Source organism: Sorex araneus, chromosome 5, assembly GCF_027595985.1.
Source record: "Sorex araneus isolate mSorAra2 chromosome 5, mSorAra2.pri, whole genome shotgun sequence".
NCBI classification, from domain to species: domain Eukaryota; kingdom Metazoa; phylum Chordata; class Mammalia; order Eulipotyphla; family Soricidae; genus Sorex; species Sorex araneus.
The window spans coordinates 98,430,387-98,456,570 of record NC_073306.1 but is presented as its reverse complement, the minus strand read 5'-3'; the positions used below and the strand labels follow the sequence as shown (position 1 = coordinate 98,456,570).

The 26,184-nt window shown below is 42.9% G+C and overlaps 2 protein-coding genes across 5 annotated transcripts in view; one reads left to right on the top strand and one right to left on the bottom strand.

The window, feature by feature from the left end:
- Nucleotides 1-81: 81 nt before the first annotated feature.
- Nucleotides 82-17,945, bottom strand: ZSWIM7 (zinc finger SWIM-type containing 7). Its single transcript, XM_004616305.3, has 5 exons — nucleotides 17,643-17,945; nucleotides 11,774-11,795; nucleotides 7,302-7,404; nucleotides 1,019-1,123; nucleotides 82-217 (listed from the first exon to the last, which is right to left on the bottom strand). Exons 1-5 carry the CDS (start codon nucleotides 17,836-17,838, stop codon nucleotides 104-106), a joined length of 540 nt encoding a protein of 179 aa, XP_004616362.3. The 5' UTR covers nucleotides 17,839-17,945; the 3' UTR covers nucleotides 82-103.
- TTC19 (tetratricopeptide repeat domain 19) overlaps nucleotides 17,866-26,184 on the top strand; it is a 30,418-nt gene continuing 22,099 nt past the window's right edge. The window contains exons 1-7 of one of the 4 annotated variants that reach the window (XM_055138002.1): nucleotides 18,127-18,142; nucleotides 18,211-18,317; nucleotides 22,012-22,196; nucleotides 22,426-22,570; nucleotides 24,483-24,593; nucleotides 25,069-25,107; nucleotides 26,069-26,125. In XM_055138002.1, coding sequence (XP_054993977.1) covers nucleotides 22,469-22,570; nucleotides 24,483-24,593; nucleotides 25,069-25,107; nucleotides 26,069-26,125 — 309 coding nt within the window. In that variant the 5' untranslated portion in view covers nucleotides 18,127-18,142; nucleotides 18,211-18,317; nucleotides 22,012-22,196; nucleotides 22,426-22,468. Of the gene's footprint in view, nucleotides 18,143-18,210; nucleotides 18,318-22,011; nucleotides 22,197-22,425; nucleotides 22,571-23,280; nucleotides 23,491-24,482; nucleotides 24,594-25,068; nucleotides 25,108-26,068; nucleotides 26,126-26,184 lie in introns of those variants that run through there. The other 3 variants (XM_055138004.1, XM_004616304.2, XM_055138003.1) reach the window with 3 other exon arrangements.

Sequence of the window (26,184 nt, the reverse complement as noted above, 5' to 3'; positions counted from 1 at the left end):
GGTGGCCTCCGGGATCGTGCTTGTGCAGCAGCGGAGAGCAGGACAGATTACATTTTTTGATGGAACTTCTATTTTGAAAGTTAATGATGATCAGTCTCAACTTTTATGAATCTTGTTTCTTCCCCATCAATATCTCAGTTAGTTGCTTGTCAGAGACACTTAGTTGCTGACAAGTCCTCACAACCTGACTGAGATAAATTGCCAGGAGATGCTTGCACTAGAATAGAAAACATACAGATTCATTAGCTATAGCGGAGGCAACTTAGTGACAACTTCTCACTACAATTACATTTAGTTGGAAAAGAGTGGAGCTCACTTACTGCCTAACACCTGCAGATAAAGAAGATGAGACAGCAGTGATCCTAAAAATAAGCTGGGACAAAGAAAGTTTTACTTCACTTGTTTTGGGAAGCAGTTTAGATCTAGATGATTAATAAAAAATAAGACAGGCTCCTCCTCTTAGTCCTAAATTATTTTCTTCTTTACAATCATAAACTGTTAATAGCAAAATGTCCCAGTATCACCTTTTCTCTTCCTTTTGGACCACAGTCAGCTGTGCTTGGAGGAACCTGGGGTGCTGGGGAGTGAACCTGAAGTCCTGCATGCAAAGCATGGACTCTAGCTTTTTGGGCCATTTCCCTAGCTCATCCAGTGTGAATGCTTGCAGTTACCTTCTTGCTCTTCCCAGAGCTTCATCCTGTCCTTTTATATAAAAATTGGTGAGCTAAGGATATAGCTCCATGATAAAGCACGTGCCCGGGTGAGGCCCTGAGTCAGAGTCCCAGCACCATAAAAAAAAAAGTCAGGAAATTGAAGTTGTTCTAAAAATGACACGGTATTTTGGGGGGTTAGCTAGAATATGACTAACTTAAATCAAGGATAATAAACTTTTCAACATGAAATCCCCACAGTAATAAATTTCCCATAATAACATTCCCACATTATACAAGTCATACTGCACAGAAAAGGCCAATAATCTCCAGTCTGACAGCAGTGGAAAAGCCTTCCCTCTCCTCACCAGTAGGCTGTCACTCTTCCGTAGTACTGAGAAGGCAAATGCAGGACATGAACAATAATGACAAGAAGCCAAACATATATATGTTTTACCAGAACTTCCAAGTACCTAGAAAGAAAAAAAAAACATGTGGGATCAGACTTCACTTCAGAAGTCAAAACCGCTTCTTCCCCTCTGCTGGCTGGTAAGACCAGCAGCTCCGCACTTGTGCACGAAGAGTGCCTCAGGCTTCACACAAAAGGAAAGAGCAGCTTTTCCTCCTGGGTGCTCTGCACAGGACCTCCTACAGTGAGCAGTAAGTATCAGCCTACAGAAAACCATCCACAGGGGCACTTGTTCCTGTCCCCATAGACTGAGCATGAGGAGGTAGTGGGAAAGCTTCTGTTATTTGTCATTTATTATTTTTTCTTTGATATTTTGGTTTTGAGGTTATAGCTGGTGGTACTAATGGGTTGGTCCCACCTTGGGGTTTTGCCAAGTCCCCTGGCCTGTATGAACACTAGCTCTTTGAGCTCTTTCCCTGGTCCTATCTATACTTTACTGTGCTTTTTTTTTTTTCCAACCTTGGATATTTCACAGCATGTAAGTTTCTGAAGTTTCACCATGCACAAATAGAGTATGAAAGCAGATAAAGGGCAAGCCTTTATCTGATAGAGGAGGAGCTTAAGGGGAGGGGTAGCAGAAAGAGAGGCTCTCAGAAGAAAATGAGAAAAGACTTTTGAAAATCCCTGAGAGTGATGAGAGTAAACAGCAAAGAATCTTGCAAAAAGGATGACTCAGCCACTCAGGATGTCTCAGAAAAAGGCAGGCCTGGATCTGCCTATTCATCTAGCAGGATGGAAGGGGGCACAGATAAGGGGAAGGACCCAGCCCAAGAACTGTCCTGTTGTAAGTCAGGACAAAAAGGAGGAATACAGGAAAATTACAGTGCATTTGAGCACGAGTGGACAAACTGGATAAATCACTTGTCAAATCTAACCAAGCTGTCAAATAAAGCAATGCGGAAGGCTTAATTCCCTGAATAATTTTTTTCTTTCATTCTTTTTTTGTTTCGCTTTGTTTTGGGGCCACACCTGACAATACTGAAGGGTTACTCCTGGCTCTGTGCTCAGGGATCACTACTGGTAGTGCTTAGGGGACCATGCTGGGAATCAAACTCAAGTCAGCTGCACACCAGATAAGCAACTTACCTGCTGTACTATCTCTCACAGCCCAGAATCAATTCCTAATGAATAATACCCAAGGGAAGCAGAAATAGCCCCAGGATGCTTTTTTTTTTTTTTAAATGAATTTAGGAATTTACCTCAGGACTTTCAAATTACTTTTAGGCTCTAAGATGACATTCAAGTAAATTTTTCCCACTTAATCCTGGAAGAAAAACATAGAACAGTGACACAAAGACTCCCTGGGTCTCCAAACTTAGCAATGGGCAAATCTCTAGATTCAAATTTAAACAGGCATAAGCTATAGTACTGACTTGAGTGGCCCACTGGTTTGTATCTCTGAGAATACTCTCTGGACTATACTGAATCAATGTCTGGTGACAGGAAGATATTCTATAGAAGTTCTTTTGTGGAATGCCCTACAACAGGTAGGATGTTTCCCTTGCACATGGCTAACCTGGGTTTGATCCCTGGCATTCCATTTGGTCGTTTCAACCCACCAAAAGTGATCCCCAGGCTTAGAACCAGGAGTAAACCCTGAATACCACTGAGCATGGTCCAAAACCAACCTCCTTCCTTCCCCCCCAAAAATGTTCTCTTGCCTGATCCTTTCAAAGATTGGCTAAGAATAAAACCTAAAATGTGCCTGGGGCAGTAAATACTCTAAAGAGAATAAAATTTGAATTTGCTCTTACATTTCTAGCAGTGGACAGCTAATGAACCCAATAATCATGCACAAAAATCTAAGTTAAAAATTTTTAGAACTGGAAATTGACCTAAGGGATCATCTAACTCATTTCCTTCACCCTTCAATCAAAAAATGACCTCTCTTACAGGAATTGCTCCTAGTTCTCCCAGTCTGGAATGTTTATCCCCTGGAGAGCTTTTTAAAAAAGAAACATGCAAGAAAAAGACTGAGGCCCATGACTAGACTTATGTGAACATCGTTTGGAGGAAGCTATTCTGGACTATGTTGGTCTGAGGGGTAACCCACCTAAATGGTCATCCATTCAGTCATTTTATGACCCACTAAGCCTCCTGGGTACACTACAGCGCTTTCCCATATTTATTGTCCAGTGCTTCTTTCTGGCAGAGAATTAGAGGTTATAGATAAGCTTTCTCTAGCTCTATTTAATTCACAGTACAAGATGATAGTCAAAATTCTAGGAAATTCACTTTTTGAATTTCTGCCCTATTAAAATATGGCTGGCTGTGTTACCTGCTTAACCAGTAAAATGTTAGTCAAGCAAAAATATTATAAAAATGGTGTGTGGTGCCAGAGAAATGGGACAGGGTTTAAGGTACATGCCTTGTATGTAGGTCTCCCCATTTGATCCCCAGAGTCGTCCGGCCCCAGTGGCCAAGAATTGCTGGGATGGGCCTCTATGCTTCCTGAGTACGACTTGGGAGCCCCTGCCTCGCCACACAAAAATATTGGAGTGTAACATGCATTCTTTTTTTTTTTTTTGTCTGCTCTTGATAAATCCCAAGTGAGATCTCAAAGTGAACATATTTTGGAGCACAGCTGGAACTAACTCTTAATGGATATATAGTATGAATAATTTATAAAACTTTCTATGCTTTTTTTTAGCCTTAATGTATCTTTTAATATGATGGATGAAAGTATACTAATATAGAAGTTTTTGATTCTATGATGCTGTCTTTTTTTTATGTTCCTTTTTTTAAAAAATATTAGAGAATCACTGTTATGTATAGTTACAAACTTATGAACTTTTGTGTTTGCATTTCACTCATACAGTGATCGTTTACCCATCGTTCCACCAGTGCCCATTCACCTCCACCAATGATCCCAGTATCCCTCTCACCACCCCCACCCCACCCCCCACCACCCTACCCTGCCTCTGCGGCAGGGCATTCCCTTTTATTCTCTCTCTTTTTGGGTGTTGTAGTTTGCAATAGAGGTACTGAGTGGCCTTCATGTCTACTTTTAGTTTGCATCTTCCAACTCGAATGGGTCCTCCCAACATCCTCTACTTGGTGTTCCCTTCTCTATCTCAGCTGCCTTTTCCCCCAGCATGTAAGGCCAGTTTCCAAGCTGTGGGGCAGACCTCCTGGTCCTTATCTCTACAACTCTTGGGTGTTAGTCTCCCATTCTGTTATTTTATATTCCATAGATGAGTGCATCTCTCTTTCTGACTCATTTCACTTAGCATGATACTTTCCATGTTGGTCCACTAATATGCAAATTTCATGACTTCATCTTTTCTAGCAGCTGCATAGTATTCCATTGTGTAGATGTACCAAAGTTTCTTTAACCAGTCATCTGTTTTTGGGCTCTGTTTTTTTCCCCCAGATTTTGGCTATTGTAAACAGTGCTGCAATGAACAGACAAATGCATATGTCATTTCTACTATACCTTTTTGCCTCTCCGGGATATATTCCCAGGAGTGCTATTGCTGGGTGAAATGGGAACTCAATTTCTAATTTTTTGAGAATCGTCCATATTGTTTTCCAAAAGGGCTGAACCAGTAGGCATAAACTTTCTATACTTTTGAAATTTAGGGTTATTGCTTCCATGTCTCTCCTGATTCACCCTTCCTTCTTCCCCCTTACTCTACATCTCTTTCTTTTTTCTTCTTCCTTGTGCTAGGGTTTAGATCAAGACGTTAGACATGCAAAGCAAGAGCTTTAACTGCTGAGCTATATTCCTGGCCCTCATAGCCCCTTTCTTTGAAACATTAAAAAACTTATTTTAGGGGGGGCTAAAACCAGTATTTTTAGGGGATACTCCTAGCATTGTAACCTGGTGATTCTGGTGATGCTTTAGAGTCACTCCTTGTACTCAGGGATCCCTCCCCGGTACACTTGGAAAAACATGGGGAGAACAAAGGTTCAACCTGGGGTTTCCTTATGCAAAGTATGCACTTTGGCCACCTTCCTGCCCTAGACCATATGTGATATCTTTCTTATGTGAACAAGAAAAGTTAGAGATTAAAAAAAAAAAATCCCAGATAATAACATAACGGTGACTTTAGGATAATTTTTACTCTGGAGAACAATATGATTATTAGAAGGTTGACCAAGATAACCAGATAGTCATCAAGGTTGTTTCTTATTTATATATCTTATGACTATATTTCTTATTTATATATCTTATGACTATAACATGACGATATTAAGGTTAACTTGGAGGCTGGAGATGAACTTTCAACAGTTTCATTTCATTCACAGTACAAGATGATAGACAAAATTCTAGGAAATTCACTTTTTTTAAATGAAAAACAGCAGTGGTTTTCAACCACCAGTCTAGAGCAGAGTGCTCTTCTGCAAGTGTGAAATAATTGGAAACCCCTGGAAAAGAGTAGATTGGAATGATTCAAATTAAATCACAGTGATCCTGGGGAGAACCAAAAAAAGTCAGGAATTAAATATTTCAAACAAAAATTTGAACATTGTAGCTACTAACTAAATCCCAGAACTAGAGGACAGTGAGAAGTCAGCATGGAGGTCAAGTGTTCTGCTGATACTGGAACTGAGACAAAAAGTCTGAAACTAGAAGACATGGGAAAACTCCAGTTCTTCTCTTGTACGGTATTTTAACTACATAAAAACTAAAAAAAAAAGCATTAGAAAAGGAAATAGTAATACCTCGTCAGGTACAAAATATCCCTTAAGAGTTCTGGTTATTGTTATAAAATTAAAAAAAAAAGAGTTCTGGCTATTGGAGCTGGAGCGATAATACAGCAAGTAAGGCCTTGCACAGAGGTCAAATCTGGGTTCAATCTCCAGCACCACACATGGTACCCTTAACAATGCCAGAAATGATCCCTCAGTACAGAGTTAGGAATAAACTCAGGGCACCACCAGGTGTGGTTCAGGAAAAAAAAAAAATCCTTAAGTCCACCATGAGAAAACTGTCAGAGACAATGTCTTTTCAGTAAATACATCCAAAAGTTTTAACTGTAACACTCAACACTTACTACCCCATTTTCCTTGAATGAAGAAATAGATGAGCATTCTTTTAAAAAAGGTTTTGGGGCCACTATAGTGGTACTCAAGGCTTACTCCTGGCTCTGTGCTCAGGGATCATACCTGGCAGTGCTAAGGGTACCATGTGTGGTGCTGGAGAACCATCTGGGGTGCCTGGGATTGAACTGAATTGGCCATGTGCAAGACAAGTGCCTTATCCACTGTACTATCTCATGAGCCCCAGAAATGCATGAAGATTTTATGAGGTTATTCTCATTATGCTTGCTACACAGTGTAATTGGCAGACTAATTCACTAAACAGAAGCTTACACTGGTGGTGGGGGCTGGAGTCTGACCATTGTTTTTAAGAGACACTTGGTGTGTTAAAAATTCTAGATGTTAGATCTGACAACTACTTTTCTGCATTTTCATTTCCTGTGAAATAAATATCTTGCTAGGTTTTTGGTATGATATATCAGTAACACGTGAAAGTGATTCAGAATCTGATAAGAGGCTATTCATTTACAAATCTGCTTGAGGTCTGCAGAGCAATACTAAGGCCCAAATAGATTGAATTTAGGACCGTTGATTCTTTTTGACAAGTTTTCTGTTTTTGTTTTGGGGACACACACTGTGATGCTAAGGGGTTGCTCCTGACCTTGAAACTCAGGAATCACTCCTGGCAGAGCTTGGGAGACGATCTGGGATGCCATGGATTGAACTGGGTCGGCCATGTGCAAGGCAAACGCCTTGCCCATTCTACTATCTCTCTGGACCCTTGACAACAGTTTTGAGGGAAAATTTTTAACAGATAAATCTAAGCATATTGAAGGACATCAAAATGCATTATGTCTTTTGATTGTAAGCAAGAAATAATGAACAAGATGAAAGTACCCCTATTCACATCATAAAATGGAATAGTTGACTATATTCTACATCCTTGCTGTTTCCACTAACATACTAAGAGATAGGTTATATTTGTATTATTGTAATTACTAATAAATTAATTTTAATGTTAGGTCAAATACATTTCATCTCTCTAGGTGGAAATGCTTAATGCTGGCTTATCACTTTCCATAGATTCATGAAAACATTTTGTCCTAATAGGTTTTGGTTGAGATGATTCCCATTTCTAGAATTTTTTTTTTTGTTATTACAATTTAGGTAAAGTTTATCCACCTTTCGATTTCTACCTGGTAAATACGCCTTCCACTGGGTGATGAGATTAAGGTGATGGACTGTCGATCAACTAGGTCCAAGGCCTGGATGGCTGATGAACCAAAGATAAACTTCAGTCTGGGAAACAGAAAGGCTTTTGATTAGCACACCTAATTCTCAAAGTCACCTCAATACCTTGATTCAGAAGCCACCAACTCAGCATTAAAACTTAAAATAAATTCAGTTCATTTTAATTTTTAAGACAGAATGTAGCAAAAATCCAGGTAAACCCCCCTCACATAAATACTACTATGTCATTTACAAAGACACTCTTTCTGCTGCTTAGTGCTTCCTATTCTTGCCACATTTCAACTCATTCTCTATACATGTGATGATTTTCTTCCTGCAGTGTTCTTATATTTTATTACATATAGTCTGTTTATTACACATATGTATGTAGATACATATATGTATACAGCATTGCTTTTAAGCCTGAGAAAGTAAAAAGAAGTATAGACTTTGGAAAAACTTTTCCATTTAACATGCTTTTAAAAATAATGTATGTTGGGGCTAGAGCAATAGCACAGCGGGTAGGGCATTTGCCTTGCATGTGGCCGACCTGGGTTCGATTCCCAGCATCCCATATGGTCCCCTGAGCACTGCCAGGGGTAATTCCTGAGGGCAGAGCCAGGTGTAACCCCTGTGCATCGCCGGGTGTGATGCAAAAAAAAAAAAAAAGATGTATGTTGACATGTTTTTTTTTTTGCTTTTTGGGTCACACCCGGCAATGCACAGGGGTCATTCCTGGCTCATGCACTCAGGAATTACCCCTGGTGGTGCTCAGGGGACCATATGGGATGCTGGGGATTGAACCCGGGTCGGCCGCGTGCAAGGCAAACGCCCTACCCGCTTCAGCCCCGACATGTATTTTTAATTTCTGAAAACAATTTCACTTAATATGATGTTCACAGTACATCTTAAGTATCCTACTGATAGACATTATAAATTTTCCAACTAACACTATTAAAATAGTACTCAATTATATCCCCTAGTGAACATATATGAGACTCTCCATGTTATATAAGTAAAAATAGAATTGCTAGCTTTTAGGATATATGCATTTTTCTGTTTTATCAGGTATTGCCAATAACTTTCAAAGTGGAAATAACATCCCAACCAGCCCTGTGAGGCTTCCATTTTTTCTAGACTTTTTTTTTTCCTTTTTGGGTCACACCTGGCGATGCACAGGTGTTACTCCTGGCATTGCACTCAGGAATTACTTCTGGCGATGCTCACAGGACCATATAGGACGCTGAGAATCGAACCCAGGTTGGCCGTGTGTAAGGCAAACACCCTACCTGCTGTATTATCGCTCCAGCCCCCCTAGATTTTTTTTTTGCTTAGCTGGTATTGTTAGACTTTTTCATGTTTAGCCATATGATGGTGAGGGCAGGCAGGGATCTGGGTAGGGAACATCAGTCACTGAGCTGAGACAGAGGACAGGTCTGATCACCAGAGGTGGAGACAGCAAGAGATTTCATGCCCAGGTTGGTTCTTCTTATCCAGGGTGGCAAGAGAAGCAAACCTCCCAAAGATGGATTCCCTCATCTGACACAACACCCAAGATCCTGAAAAACAAAACAACTTCAAGTCAAGAGCCACAGTGCCTTCTACAGAGAAAATAAGAAAACGCAAAGAATAATAATAAAAAAAAGTTAAAGCTGGTGACAGAATTAATGAAATTCCTCATAAGTCAATCCTAATGACACAGAAATGGAGAATCCAAAGTGATTTTTAAATGTATACTCTAAAGAAAATCAGTGAAACATGTTCAATCCAAACACAAAATAAAACACTACTGAAATAGAAAAGGAAATGCAGGGACATTTTGCCAAATGGAACAAAGCCATCAAAAATTCCAAATGGGCTGAAGAGACAGTATAGTGGTAGGGTGTTTGTCTTGCACATGGCTGATCCAGATTCAATCCCTAGTACCACAGATGGTCCCCCCCCCCCAAGTCCTTCTAGGAATGACTGCTGAGTAGAGAGCCAGGAGTAAGCCCAGCACTGCTGAGTGTGGTTCAAACACAAAACAGAACAGAAAATTCCAAACAGGGCCAAGTTCAAAGGGCTGGAACACATGCTTCTGCAGGAGTCCTGGGTTCGATGCCCAGCACTGCTTGGTTCTCTGGGTTTGAGTACCCCAAACAAGTCAAAACCATCCCAAACCAGTCCAAATGGAGATGTGCTGGTGTGAAAAATGAAATTAGCGCCACACAGAGCACAACCATATCAATCTCACAAAGGAACAAATTAAACTGAAGATAAAACTCTAATAATTAGACTTGAACAGAGAAATAGAATATTTAGAAAAAATGGATAAAACTTTCATCATAAAAGGGCACATAAACATAACAGGATGGGGTAGAGATAGCACAGGGTAGATAGAGATAGCCACAGAGATAGCCCTAGCCTTCCATGTTGCTGATTCCAGTTCAATAGCTGGCACCTCATCTGGTCGCCAATGAATACCACCAGAAGTGATCCGTGAGCAAAGAGATAGGAATAAGGCCTGAGCACCATCAGGTGTGGCCCAAAACAATAGCCACCACCACCATCAGCAAAAAAGATAACAGGGATACCTTAAGGTGAAGAGAGAGAAGGGAACAGATTGTCTAGTCAGAGAAGTTGTAGTGGGAACTTCACAAACCTTAGGAAAACACTAACCTAGAAGTCAAGGAAAAAAAAAAAAAGAAAAAAGACGTCCAGAAAGCTAACAGAAGACACATATTCCTAAATTAACAGACATATCACTGATAATACGTATCACTGTTAAATTATTAAAAAGCAGTGATAAAGATAATATATTAAAGGCTGACAGGGAAAAATATAATGCACAAACGTACTTATTTGATAAGATGAAAGGATGTGCATGTATGCATGTATATGTTAGAATGATCAAGTGAGGGGGGATAGGGAAAGAGGACATTCACAATTTTAAAAGAGAACACTTCTAGCTGAGAACACTCTACTCTGCTAAAATATTATTCAAATAAAATGGAGAAATAAAGGCTTGTCAGGATAAACAAAACTAATGAAATTTACTACCACCAGTCCTGCACTATAAGAAAAAGTACTTTTATAGGTAAAAACATAAAACCTTGAATATGGCTGTAATGTGACCAAAATGATATAAAACAGCGGGTAGGGCGTTTGCCTTGCATGTGGCTGACCCGAGTTTGATCATTATAACATATACATGCAAAAACTGTCATCACATCACTATCACCGTCACCCCATTGCTCATCGATTTGTTCAAGAGGGCACCAGTAACGTCTCCATTGTGAGACTTGTTACTGTTTTTGGAACATCAAATACACCACGGGTAGCTTGCCAGGCTCTGCTGTGGGGGCGAGATACTCTTGGTAGCTTGCCAGGCTCTCTGAGAGGGACGGAGGAATCGAACCCAGGTCGGCCGCATGCAAGGCAAACACCCTATCCGCTGTGCTATTGCTCCAGCCCAGTAAAAACTACTTTGAAAAAACATCCTGTAACTTTATTTTATACACATTAATAGGACCAGAGAGATAGTACAGAAGGTAATTATGGCACTTTTCTTTTTTTAATTTATTTTTAAAAATTTTTAATTGAATCACCATGAGAAAAGTTATAAAGCTTTCAGGTTTAAGTCTCAGTCATACAATGATCAAACACCCATCCCTTCACCAATGCACATGTTCCACCACCAAGAACCCCAATATACCTCCCACCCCACCCCACCCCCCGCCTGTGTGGCTGATGATTTTCACTTTAATTTCTCTTTACTTTGATTACATTCAACATTTCAACAAAAAACTCACAATGATTGTTTGGAATTTCCCCCCAATAATCAGACCTGCCAAAAAAGCATCATTTGATAATGTTTTGCATTACTGAGAATGAAGAGCATGAGGTCGCATTGTTTTGGATTTCTGGTATTTAGTAATTAAGTCCAGAGAAATTTCTGCCAGAAGTTGCATCATTGCAAGCTCGCACCTCTGTTCAGTGGGGTCTAAAAGATGGTAGTTGCCACGCCGCTGGCGAAAGGAAAGGCCAAGAGAGAAAAACCTTTCCCCTAACAGGGCAGCATAGGGCCGTAGCTTAGTTCACAGTCTAGAGGCATTTCTGCAAGAAGCCGCTGGTGCTGAAAGTAGTTAGTGGGCCTCCAGGATCATGGTCGCTCAGGAACGGAGGAGCCATTCATGTGTGGTCGCTCAGGTCTTGTCTAGAGTATGGCACTTTTCTTGTAGCACATGGCTACATCAGTTGCAGCCCTGGTTCAAATGTGCAGCACTGAATTTGGATCCCAGCACTGACAGGGATCACCTCTGAGCACAGCACTGACAGTGCCTGAGCTCTGCTAGGCATGGCCTAACACCCACTCTCCCCCTTCCAAGCCAAACTGCACCCCCCCCACCCCAACATTAATGGTTATAAGAAAAGCATATCTAACATGGTATGTACTTACGATAGTAGATGCTCATCAGGGACTGCAAAATGAAAAGAAAACTACATTAGACTGGAGACAAAAATAGAAATCTTAAAACACTGTAACCAAAAGACTTCTGTGAATTGAACGTGTGTATCTAATGTTACTCCTTTCCATACTCCAATAAACAATAATTAAGTATTATTATTTTTTTGTTAAGGTGTAACACCAGCAATGTTCAAGACTTATTCTTGGCTCTGTGCTCAGGATCACTCCTGGTGGTAGTGGGGAACCATATGGGATGCCCAGGACTGAATCCAGGTCAGGCATGGGGAAGGCAAATGCTCTACCTCTTGCTCTAGCCAGAATCATTTTTAAAAACATAAATCCCCAAGGATGAGTTCTGAGAAACAATAGTTAAGATGTTTTGAAAATAATTTATATTTGATAAACCTGAATCCTATGGGGAGAGTTGGACATCAACCTGGTTTACATTATAGAATACATGTTCCATCCTTCCTCCTCTCCCCCATCCCTGAGTAAAGACTCTTAGAATTTGTGACACTACATAGCTCCAGAGGTGGGACTAGAACAAATAAAAGATAGGGCTGGAGAGGTACGGTGCTTGTCTTGCACATGGCTGGCCCAGGTTTGATCCCCAGCACTATATATGGTTCCCTGTACTGGCGAGTGATCCCTATGCCCAGGGCTAGGAGTAAGCCCTGAATACTATGGGTGTGGCCTCGAAACCAAAAAAAATAAAATAAGAAAGACTACTTGAAAATAAGTTTAAGAAGCAGTTAAGACCTTAGCTTTGGGTGACTACCCTCACTCTGGTTAAAAGCTAACTTGATTTTCTAGAAGGTTAAAATACTGGGTAACTGGACTGTGGAAAAGAACTAGGCACAGAGGAAGTGAGGATATTACAATGTAAATGGAAGAGCTCCTGGCTCTCTTCCCAACAATACATATATAACACCGGAAATCAAAATTTGACTCTCTAAATTCTGGAAAATGCACTGGAACTAACTAGCCTAGTGAGACTACAGTTATTATGAGTCTGAAAGCTCCATCACCCAGCTTTCAACATATTTCCATTCTTAAATAAGCAAGGATTACCAAAGGAACCATGGCAGAGCCTGGCAAGCTACCCATGGCATATTTGATATGCCAAAAACAGTAACAAGTCTCACAATGGAGACGTTACTGGAGCCTGCTTGAGTAAATTGATGAACAACGGATGACAGTGTTATGACAGTGCTACAGTGCTACCAAAGGAAGGAAAACAGAAGAAAGGTAACTAGAATAAAAAAACCTGCAGGGAAAAAATTTCAAACATCTATTATCAGAGAAAAAGCATGTCCGTGTGACCATAAGAAGTATGAAATATTAAGTGATTTCTGAGGAAAGGAACAATATGTAAATTTAAAATATAAAAACAGAAATGGAAACTTCAATAGAAAATGTAGAAGACAAAACTAAAATTTCCAAAAGGTAAAGAAAGTAAAAAGATCAACTGTAGGAGAGGAGGTAAGTCAATGGAATATTCAGAGATGGAATAACAGGAATGCCAGAAAGGACAGTGAAAAACAAGAGGAATTCTGAAAAAAAAAAAAAAATTCAAATAAATCTCCTGGCATAGGACATTAATTTCTAGATTGAAAAGGCCAATGGGTATCCGCACAGTGGAATGAAAACAAAAACACCTTATTTGAAGATACAGAACACTAGTTAAAAAAAGACCATTTGTACATGTATGTATGTCTGTATACACACACGATTTGGCTGCATTTAAAAAAAATGCATCTACAAGAAATGATGAATACTACGCAGTTGTAAGAAAAGATGAAATAATGCAGTTTGTGAAAAATATTTAACGGGGCTGAAGCGATTGTTTTGTTTCAATGTGGATGGAACTGGAGGGTATTATTTTAAGTGAAATAAGTCAGAGGGAGGACAAATAGTGGATAATCTCAATCATCTCTGGAATAGAGAGACAAAAGAAGATAGAGAATACTGAACAATGAAAAGCTCTTGGTATTGGAATATAAGGCCAAGTGCCCAAAAAGGGAGGGGTGTGGAAAGATGGGAAAGACAAGATTGAAGAGACACAGGGCATAGGGAGAGTGGCGGAGTGTCATGGAAGTGTTGCTGTATCAATTCCAACTATCTAAATTGTAATAACTTTAAAAAAATTGCAAGGGGGGAGCTGAGTCTGTGCCCTACCAAAGCCCCGCTGCCATGCAAATCATGTAAATGGCCCAACTTCACTGCTTCACAAGTAATCTGCAGAGACATCAAGCCAAAGAAAAATTTCAGGTACACCAGTTTTTGGGCTGAGAAGTCTGGGATTTTCTCCAAGTGGGCTGAGAAGTTTGGGGTCTTCTCCAAGTGGAGGTGGGAAGCCTCCCCCCACCCTATCCCAAACTGCTGGAAGCCCTAGCAGCACGCCCACGTCCCATAGGCACCACTGTGTAAGAAACAGCTCAAACCCAACTTCACCACTAATCTCCAACAAATACAAGCCAACTGAAACTCACTGGCCCAGCCTGACAGATCCTGGAATTCCTGGAGCACACAGGATACCACCGGATTCCACAAAACTGACAGCCCAGTAGGAGCACACAGATTAGATAGGAAGATAACATAGAAGCCAACAAAGCTCACTAAACAAAAAATACACAGAAGGCTCAACTGGCAACAAATTAGTAAACCCTCAGACAATGACTTTAATGACCCGTAGTAAGATATCATTTTCACAAATTTTCTTTTACTGAAATATATTTTCATAATTCCATTAACTGTTTTGTTGTGACATGCAATATAAATTTTGTGCTAGCTAAGGGTGGGGGGAAACTGAGGGCAATGGTGAAGGGACATTTATACTGGTGGTGGGGTTGTGCTGGAACATTGAATATCTGAAATAGTTGTATTATGAACAACTTTGTGAAACATGGTGTTTAAATAAAGAAAAATGTGGAAAAAATGCCTCCTGGGGCTGAAGTGATAGTATAGTGCATAGGGTACTTGCCTTGCATTGGCCGACCCGGGTTTGATCCCAAGCATCCAAAACCAAAATAATAAATTAAAAAATTTCACCTTCAGGGGCCAGAATAGTACAGTGGGTAGGTGCTTACCTTGCATGTGGCCAACCCTGGTTCAATCCCCAGCACCCCATATGGGTCCCTGAGCACCACCAGGAGTGATCTGAGTGTAGAGCCAGGAATAAGCCCCATGCACCACTGGACATGACTCCAACACCCCTCCCCACCAAAAAAAAGCCTCCTTCAGTTATTGAAAAAGAGACCATTCAAACTTCCAGTCTGGGTCACATATAGAAAGCAAGGACCTGAAAAGAAGGTAGTGAATAATGCTTTCAGATATCAAGAAATTTTATCTCTCTCTCCCTTCTCTCACTCTCTCTCTCTCTCTCATACACACACACACACACACACACACACACACACACACACACACACACACAGATAGAGGTACAGATATCTGGTCAAACTAACAAATTTGTGAGGGTAGTAAAACTTTTTTAAACATGTAAAACACCCCAAAAGTGTAAGATTGTAACACTTTTCTTCAGGAAGCTACCAGAGTATATGCTCTAAAGTAAGGTAGTAGAGAAAAGAAAATTGGAGGGGCTGGATAGTACAGTGGGTAGGGTGTTTGCCTTGCATGTGGCTGACCTGGGTTCAATCCCTGGCATCCCATGTGGTCCTTCAAGCCTACCAGGAGTGATTCTTGAGCTCAGAGCTAGGAATCAAGCTCTGAGTAGCACTGGGTGCTTTCCTTTAACGTACTGAACTTTTTATTTCACTTTATAATAAAACTATTTAATTTAACACTAGTCAATGAGACATTACAAACTGTTTTGCTGTATAAAGGGGAGAAATATATATGATTATATTGAGAATATTCATCTGGGGCAAAGGTAATATTTATGGTAAAAAAAAAATTCTAGAGACTGGAGCAGTAATAGGGCAGGTAGGGCATTCACTTTCCCAAAAACAAAAAAAAGTGGGGGGGGGGGTGGTAAAGAAAAGAAAATTGGAGAAAACTAAACATAAGGCTCTGCGTAGGTAAAAGAAATTCCTAAGATAATAAATAATAATAATAATAATGGGAGATCGGCCAGTTCATATTAGAAACTTCATTTGAAAAATGAAATTGATAGACAAAACATCCATATGTGGTCTTGAGTAGAGAACTTAAAATGCTGATAAAATATCAGTTTAAATCAGGGATAAATCCACAGGAATTAATAAAGAGCAAACAAAAGGTTTTGAAATAGAAAAAACTAAGCAGGCATCAATGGCACTGATGCTTGTTTCTAAACCTCTCTGCAAGACTGTCACAACGTAATGAATTCAAACACAAAGCCCACTTCTGGCCACCCTCTGACTTGACAACATGAGTTTTTCTCCATCCTTCCTTGAATGTTGAATACATGTCTGAATTGCAGACTGGCCTAGTCTATTAAGAACATATACTTAAGTCTGGTTGACTTTTACTGAAATTAAAAAACAAAAATTAGGGGCTGGAGCAATAGCACAGTGGGTAGGGCGTTTGCCTTGCACGCGGCCGACCCGGGTTCGATTCCCAGCATCTCATATGGTCCCCCGAGCCCCGCCAGGAGTAATTCCTGAGTGCATGAGCCAGGAGTAACCCCTGTGCATCGCCGGGTGTGACCCAAAAACCAAAAAAAAAAAAAACAAACTCAAAATTAGCTTACATCAGTCTTTAAAAAACAACATCTCTCCAAAGTACACACCTGTCAAAACAGAAAAAAAAAAATCTGTCCTAGTGAAGAGAGTGGGAAGCTCTGGGGTTTTATTTGGTCTTCGTTATTATTTTTTTTTTTTGCTTTTTGGGTCACACCCGGCGATGCACAGGGGTCGCTCCTGGCTCATGCACTCAGGAATCACCCCTGGCGGTGCTCAGGGAACCATATGGGATGCTGGGATTCGAACCCGGGTCGGCCGCGTGCAAGGCAAATGCTCTACCCGCTGTGCTATTGCTCCAGCCCCAGGTCTTCCGTTATTTTTATGTTGGCTGAGGTACTCTAATCAGATGCATTCTGATGTCCTAGTATCCTGCCCATTAACACTAGTACAGTCTGACCCGCCAGCGGTCACACAGTAAGGGCCTGGCAAGCTCCCAGTGGCATATTCATACCCCAAATACAGTAACAATGGTGGGTCTCATTCCCCTGACCCTGAAAGAACCTCCAATGCGGCACCATTGGGAAGGATGAATAAAGAGAGGTTGCTAAAATCTCAGGGCTAGGACGAATAGAGACGTTACTGGGCCCCCTCCAGCAAATCCACTAAGGAAGGGACGACAGTGATAGTGATAGTCTGACCCGCGAGCGGTCACACAGCGGCCCCTGCTGGCCAGAGGGGGAAAGCCACTCGCACTACGTCGATGACACGCATCACTGCCCTAACATCTGGCTTTGTGGCCCTCAAATATTTACTGAACAAAGTGTGGGAGGATTAATTTCAAAGCTTTAAGAACTCAACATTTCACCGTCCTCTGACGTTCTCGTGGACGCGCCTGCGCCTTCCCGTCCCTCCTCAGGCGGCTCCGGCCGCCTCAGCGCCCTCGCCCGCGGGTCTGGCCGCTCGAGACTGCAATCTAACCCCGTTTCTCCGTTTTCTCCTCCCCCGTTTTCTGTTTAGCTGGCTGACTGCGATTCTCGCCCAGCTCAACCCTCTCAAGCATCCCCGCAGCTCTCCCCGTCCCCCTTCACTCCGGATTGGGGCTGGAGGCAGGGCCGAAAGAAGAGGGCGGAGCGAGGCCGGGGCTCGGGCGCGGCGGGGGGGTGGTGCAGTCCCGGGGCCACCCGCTCTCGCCGCCGGCAACGCCGAGCCCGCAACGCGCATCCGCCCGCCCGTACTTCGCGCGCTTTCCCGCACCGCCGCAGCCATCTCGCTCAGAAGTTCCTCTACGACCGTGGTCAAAGTGGCTTCAGGGAGGGCGACGGCCATGGCGCTGCAGACCCTGTGGTGCCCAGGAGGCGCAGCCGGCACGGCGGAAACGCGGAGACCAGACTCCCTCCCCCAGCGGGTCCAGGGCAGAATGACGTCACACATCACTGCGCATGCGACTGGCTTTCCGGGCCCCGTCAGGGCCCGGCCAATCGGGCCGACGCCCGGCGCTGAGGGCGGGACGTGTCGGGGTCCTGCGGGCGGTTCGGGGCGGACTCGGGCTGCGAGATGTCCCGGCTGCTCCGCTCCGTCTGGGGCCGCGGCCTCCTGCGGGCCGGGGGACGGCGCGGCCAGGTGTGCTCCGCGCGCCCGACCCCGGAGCTGGCGGGGCGCCAGACCGCCGAGGTGGCGGTGCCCGCCCGAGTGGCGCCGCGGGGCCGGGGCCCGGGCCTGCTGCCGCTGCTGGCAGGTGAGGGGCGCGGGCCGGGAGGGCGGGCGGCGGGCGCGCGCGCGGTCACCTCACGCCCCTTCCCGCAGCGTTGGCGTGGTTCGCGGAGACCGAAGAGGAGCGGGAGAGCGCGGCCTCGGGGGCCGCGGCGGACGAGACCGAGGCCGAGATCATCCGGCTGCTGAAGCGCGCCCAGGTGAGCGGCGCGGGGCGCTCGGCGGGGAACGGCGGGGACTCGGCCTCCGAGGGCCTGCCCAGTTCCTAGGGCTTGCTGGAACCCTCCAGTGTCGCGCGCAGGGGAAGATGTCGCAGGGCGTCCCTCCCAGGGCAGTCAGAACTAGCGAAATGCTGTGGCGTGGGTATCACCAGCCAGTGGGAAAGACGGCGTTAAAGGGTCTTGGGCCGGGTGCAGCGCCCGGAAAATGCAAGTGACTGGGTGATCTAGGCGACTGGGTTCTGGGCCAAGCCTTCCTTTTCTCCACCTCCCGGCCCTGTCCCACCCAGCCGGGCTTCCTCTTCGCTTCTGTTTCTCATCTCTTCTGGCTGTTCTGATACTGCAGCAGGATGTCGACATGCATCTCCCCCAAGCTGTTTACTTGAAGCACAATTGACATGCAGCGTTCTATTAGTTTCAGATGAACCACAATGATTTACTATTTGTGTTCATTGCAAAGTGATCACCGCGGTAAGAGGGGAAACATTCTTAGAATATCTACAAATGTGCATTACTGTTTTGCTTCCTAAGGACTGTAGGCTGGCTGTGCACTATCTGTGATAAGGATTTGATGATTTTTAGGGAAGTATAATTGACATAGTATTATAATCAGGTATGCAACATCCAAAACCAAATGTTTTTTTCCCCTCAGAATTTCATTTTATTTAAAACACTGAATTACAAAGTTATTCATAGTTGGGTTTTGGACAGACAGTATTCCATCACCAATCCTGCCACCAGTGCCAACTTCCTTCCACCAGTGTTTTCAGTTTCCCTCTCCTCTCCTCCCACCCCAGTCCCAGCCTGCTATCTTGACAGGCACCAGTTATTTATTTATTTAATTTTGGATTTTGGGTCACACCTCACAATGCTCAGGGATTACACCTGGCTCTGCAGGAGTAATCTCAGGAATTACTCCTGGAGGTGCTTAGGGGACCATATAGAATGCCAGGGTTCATCTCATGCAAGGCAAGTGCCCTACCCACTGTACTATCTCTCTGGCCCCTTAATAGGGACCTTTTAAATTTGGTTATTAAAGTTTGGTTCTCATGATTTCAGTATTGTTGATTCTGTGGTTTGGATATTTAACTCTATCTTTCCTTAACATCACCAGTGTACCTTGACCCCTGTCCCTGTTGCTTCTCATCTGTCTCTTCTCCCCTTTTTATTCACTCTATTTCTTTCCTTTTCCTCCCTATATTCTGGGGCCGAGGCATCTCCCCATTAAACCATTACATTTCCTTCTTCAGATACTCTAAATATCTATAAGTGAAATCCTGTATTTATCCTTCTTGTGGCTTATTTAATATGATATCTCCCAGTTCCATTCATGTTGCACCAAATTGCATGGTTTCATCATTCCTTATACTGCATGGTATTTCACTATGCATCATATACCACATCTTCATGATCCACCAATCTGTTGTTGAATATCTAGGTTGATTCCAAATTATAGCTGTTATACTGAGTGATGCAATGAATAGTGGTGTGCACATGTCCTTTTGAATGAATGTTTTTCTGTCCTCAGGGCAAAACCAAGTTCTTTTTTTTCCTTTCTTTTTTATTTTCTTTTTAAAAGTTTTTATTTCATAACTGTGAGATAGATCATTACAAAGCTGTTCATGATTGGGTTTCAGGCATACCATGATGCAACACCCATCCCTCCACCAATGCACTTTTCTACCACTAGTGTCCCCAATTTTCCTCTCACCATCCTCCAACCACCCCTTCCCCCAGTGTCAGGTTTTTCAGTTGGGTCAGCCACAGGTAAGCACCTTACCTCCTGTACCACCTCTCTGGCCTGGGTTTTTAATCAGTGTGTGGCGCCAGGTGTTACTCCCAATAGTGCAAAGCCAAATCTTTGATCTTAAATGCTCCCAACATATTCCTTCACCATCTTTTGCTAGCATCTATATCCTTCACCATCTTTTGCTAGTTTCTCATCCAGGAAACCTTAAAACTTGTGTTGCCTTACTTATAGCACAAGTTTTAAGCCCTTCAAACACGTATAGTCCAGCATAAAATCTACCAAATTAAAAATTTCTCTCAAATCTGCATCTTTTCTCTTTCTCTCAAGCTATTGCTGTACCATGTTGCCATAACTTACAAAGTAGCACTGTCACACTGTTGCCCTACTCATATTCCATTTTCATGCAACAGCCAGTGGTTTATATATACGTATATATATATATATATATGATCATATTATATTCTTACATAATAACTCCCCACTTCAAATCAAATAAAAATTTCTTGCCATAGCTTATTAAGATCTTATAGGGCGGGGGAGTACATGTAAAGAAACCTACCTATGGGTTTAGTACAGTGGGTAGGGTGCTTGCCTTGCCCCTGGCTGATCCTCACACCTTCATATAGTCCCTGATGTACCAGAAGTGATTTCTGAGCACAGAGCCAGGAGTAAATCCTGAGCAAAGCTGGCCATAGCCCCCAAACAAAAATAAACAAGCCTACCTTACCTTTCCATTTAGCAGTAACCACCTGCCTCACCATCTTTTCTTTACATCCATTGCCTTTTACTTTTCTGTCTGTTGAGGCAGGGAGAAGGGATCCCTTCTCCCCCTCATCAGTGCTTGGGACTCTTGGGACCACTCCCCAGTCACATGGTAGAGTCCTTTACCTGATAGACCCTCATTCACCCAGTAGGCCCTCACTTACTGGGTTTTTACCTCACTCACCTGATTCATTACATCCATGCAGGAGGTCAGAGACCAAAAGAAAGAGGAACCTAGGCTGACCCTTCACACCTAAGGGTCCTTAGGCTGTGACTTCAATAATGAAATGTCATAAACTGCCACTTCCCCTTTAGGGAATAAAAAGACAAACATGCTGTGTTATTAAGTATAGCAGTAGTGTGGGTAATTTGGGGTATAAATCAACAAAGTTGTTTCTCTGGTGAGGCCATGAATGGCCACTGGAAAGTGCCACATGCCCAGAGCTTGCTTGACTTGCAGGAACATAAGGCCCTGCCCCCAGGATGCTCCTCACTCAACCCTCTCCTGCTGTCTCTTGCACCTCTGACTTCCACCTCACCTGCCAGAACCATGAGCTGCTGTGGCTGTTCTGGAGGTTGTGGCTCTAGCTGCTTTGTGCCTGTGTACTGTTCTGTGCCAGCCTGCTCCTCCAGCTGTGGCTCCTGTGGGGGCTGTGGCTCTTGTGGCTGCTGCCAGTCCAGCTTCTGCAAGCCCTACTGTGGCTCCTGTGGCTGTATTCCTGTCTGCTGTCAGTGCAAGATCTGAGATGCTGACTGCAGCCTAGTCCTTTAAGGTTGTAAACCCTGTGCAGCTGCTGTCTCAATCCTACCTCCAGTCTTCCCCACCCCTGCTCCCTCTTCCTCCCTTGTATGTCAGTCCCAGTAGATGAAACCTGGGGACTATCCCTAACATCAAGATAAATAATTTCAAAATGTTTATAAAAAAATAAATCCACTTTATATTGCATCCTGCAACTCTGCAGGTTTGTTTATTCTGAAAGTTGTGTGTGGTGTGTGTGCACAGGGTGTATGTATCATCAGTATATTGCATGTTCATGTATGTGTCACATCTATAGGATTGCAGAAGTGAGCCAGCACACTTAACTCTTTCTCAAGGGAAGTACAGGATGGAGTTTATTTTGTTAAAATTATTTTTAATATTCTCATCAAAGATTGTATTTTCAGAGGAGCCATAAATGCTTGAAGGCAAAGACAAAGCGGGAGGTTCCCAGACAGATGTCAAAACCGAGGGACAGGCAGCCCTGAAGGCCAAGGGTGGGACAGATGGACAACATGGAAGGACAGACGGCATTTGAAGTCACATCACAGCTATTGCCAGTCTCTGGAGCAGAAAAATCTGATCCGAACAGGTACTCACGTAAAAGCCAGAAAATGGTAGCGTTGGGGAAGGACATACAGGAAGAGCTAGTGTTAGCAGGTGGGAAGGGCTGGACAAGGCCTGGAAGACAGAAACTCATTGAGCTCCAAGCTTGGGTGACATCCAAAATAAATGTCTCTAATGAAGTTACATTAGCAAGAAGCAGATGCAGCAGAAGGATTTCTTACAAGTATAAATAGATACTGCTACTGTCCCAACAGATGGCATCAGTCACTGCATTAGGCTCACGTAGGACAGCTGGACATGGTGAAGGTACAGTTCTGGAACACAGACACATCCCTCCATTTAGCCTATCTACCAGGAAACACCACCGCCAGCTTGTGTATCAGTCTTCGAAATCGAGAGGTAACATGAGTCCTATTAAATACCAAGAAAAATGTTTTCTAGAAGGAAAGAGGATGATTCATAAATTTTATGAAAAGCCCACCAAATGAGTAGCGTCATGGAAAGGAGCAGTTGGGACAGGCCTCTGCCTCCTTTTCTATTGCTGGGGGCTTTAAGGTCAATGTGGAGGCAGGCAGGACAGGCACAGGAGCCTATGGGCCCTAATGGACTGACCTCATAAGCTTGTGCAAAAGTGTAAAGACCCCTCTGCAGGGGTGGCCACCTGCTTTGGGGGCTGGAAAGGCCAGGAGGTCAGTGTCTATGAGGCCTGAGGGGACCCTCACAGATTCACTTTGCTGGGTCTTGGGTTTGGACATGGAAACACCAGTCGCTGTTTCCTAAAAAAAACCTTCTGGTCCAAGTTCTCATGCAACATCCAACTCAGACTTTTGAAAAATTAGTGAGCCACAGTTCATGAACTCTCCCCTAAAGGCTTCACTCAAGGTAGTTGCCTGAGCAGACCTGGGTGCAGCAGTAGAGTTTTTGCTCTGAATGTTTGAGGCCCTGGGTTTGTTGTCTGGCACCCACACTCCTAAAACAAAAAAACAAGGTGCTGCCCTGCTGAAGTTCGTTAGAGAACCGAAGAACAATGAGAGTATGGGGGTGTGGAGGGGGGTGTTTGCGAGGCCGCTCAGAGGTGCTCAACTCTCAAATACAGAAGTTGCTTTCAGACTTTGGCCAGAACATTCAGCCCAGCAGCAAGTGAAGAAGAGAAGTGAAGGGCTGTGTCACAGCAGAGGAGGAAGAGGGTATTCAGAGGCGCTGTAATTGATGGAGTGAAGGTGGTGTCACCAGCGAGAGCCCTGAAACATGGGAGAAGGCTGCTGGAAGGAGAAGGATATCCACACATGTATCACTGCTGTGCACACATATGTGCTATTGTATGTGCCATGTGCATGTATTTGTGTGTTGTGCATATTGCATATGCATGTCCTATGTAAAGGCATCTGTAGGTGCATACATCTCCGTGCCATGTGTGCACATGTGCTGAGTATGTGCATCTGTGTAGCATGAATGAATGTACCTGTGTGCCATGTGTGTGCACCCATGTGCTTTGTGTGTGCACTTGTACGCCACGTACATGTATCCAAAGGTACTTGGGAGACCATGTGGTACTAGAGATTGAACTTTCATCCTCTCTCCTTTCCTCCCTTCCTCCCCCCGCCTTCCTCCCCAGCGCCTCACAAATGCAAAGCAAGTGCTCTTTCACTGAGCTGCAGCTCAGCCCTTACTCATGTCCTGTCATATTGGCTTATTCTTCCTCACAGTTCCTTATTTGGTTCTCTTCTCCGTCCTACTTCAGTTGAACTTTCACTTCTTTGGGAGGCTACTCCCCTTTAGAAGAGATCCATTATGGTTTCTTTCCATTGATTTTTTTTTCTTTATAGCTTTAATCATTATTTGTTATCTAGCATATTTGCTCTACAAAGTCACTGGCAGGTTTCAAGAAGAGAGGAAAGGGATGAGGGCCAGTAGTTTACTTCTTTTTCTTTGCTTTTTTGGCCACACCCAGCAATGCTCAAGGATTACTCCTGGTTCTGCACTCAGGAATTACTCCTGGCGGTGCTTGGGCAACCATATGGGAAGTCCGGGGATCGAACCCAATCAGCTGTGTGCAAGGCAAACATCCTATCTGCTGTACTATCTCTCTGGCCCAAGCAGCTTCTTTTTAAAATAAGAAACAATTATGTCCTGCTGCTTGCATCTGTTGGCCAACATGTTATATAGCTTTCCATAGCTGTAAGGACATAGTAGAAATTTATGAACTATGGCTTCCCTCTGTGTACCAATTCTATATAATTCTACCTCCAATTCTATTTGGTAACATGCATCCTTTTTTCTTACATTGAATTTCATTTTGTTTTCTTTCCAGTTGAGCATCATGAAAGATGAACCAGAAGAGGCTGAGCTAATTTTGCATGACGCTCTTCGGCTTGCCTATCAAAGTGACAACAAGAAGGCCATCACTTACACTTACGATTTGGTAACTCTCCTAATCAGTCTGAGGTACTGGTGATGAAGGTGGATGCAAGAGAGGGTTGTTAGTTTTCCTGGTTCAGAGTCTTGACCTTCAGTATGTACTAAAACTCTTGTTTTTTGTTTTACCTAACTTGTTTTATTTTTAAATTATCACTGGAGATAAGAAATCTCAATCCCAGACCAAAGAGAAACAAGTATCTTTAGTATTTGGCTCTTCATTGATGAGTGAATTGAGATTTGGTTTGTCATCAATAAATTACATGCAGATATTTCCCCTGACACTATTGCTGTTCTTTCCTCCTAGCAGATTAGTTTGTAGCAGATAAGTGACATATTTTTTCTCTCTGAGATGTATGAGTGTGTATTTGTGTGTGTGTCTGTGTGTTGAGGGTAAAAGCACAGGAAAGTTGTAGTTTAAAAGTTTTGAACTAAGTAGAAACAGTGCTCTAAACTAAAAACAACTTGTAATTTGCTTTCAGATGGCCAACTTAGCATTTATGCGGGGTCAACTTGAAAATGTAAGTAAATCACTTTGTAAAATCTTTGATTTGTAGAGAACTAGCTTAAGGGAACTTTATAAGTCTGAGTACAGGTTAAGCTGCTAAGACAAAGAAACTTCAAACCGGGGGTATTTAGTGCTCTTTTGTTCATCACTATATTAATTAAATACATTAAGATTAATGCATTTAGTGCATTAAGTGGGTGTTCAGTATCCCTCATACATTGTTCAGAGAAAGCTAACCACTTAAAAAATGGATACTTTTGCATGCATACTTTTGCACCATAAGGTAATCAAGAAGCCCAGGTTCCCTCCAAGATAAACCCTCACTTGTAGAAGTGAGTGCTCTCAACCGCAGTCTGCAAGACAGAAGAAAAACAGGATGAAGGGGAAACAGATGCTTATAGAATATGATTTAAAAATCACTCACGTTCCTTCTGGGCCAAAACTTTGTTATTATGTAAGTCAGAGCTGTTAAAAATTGAGATTTTGTAACTAAATAGATTAAGGAGAGAATGAACATTAGGTACAGTTTATAGTTTCTATTATAGTGGTGTGGATAAAAAATTAATTCCTGGAATCAGTTTCTACTCTTCACAAAGTAGTGTTATTATTATTTTTTTTCCTTTTTGGGTCACACCCAGCGATACACAGGGGTTACTTCTGGCTCATGCACTCAGGAATTACTCCTGGCGGTGCTGGGGGGCCATATGGGATGCTGGGAATTGAACCTGGGTTGGCTGCATGCCAGGCAAACGCCCTACCCGCTGTGTTATTGCTCCAGCCCCAGAATAGTTTTTAAGAGGATTAGGTATCCTGGTTATTTGAGTCTGTATTCCCCTCATAAGAATTCTTTCCTCTGTGTATATGTAAATAATTATGTTTTACAAGAAATCATGTGTCAGGTTAATAGTTAGAATCTAGGGTCATATAGCTAATGTGACCTAAGAAAAAGAAAAAACTTTTCTTTGTGTTTTTAGGCAGAAAAACTTTTCAAAGCAACAATGAGTTATCTGCTTGGAGGAGGCATGCAGCAGGTAAGAAAGAAAGTTGCCTAAAATTGGGTCCTGACTGAAAGTTTAAAAAATAATCTTAT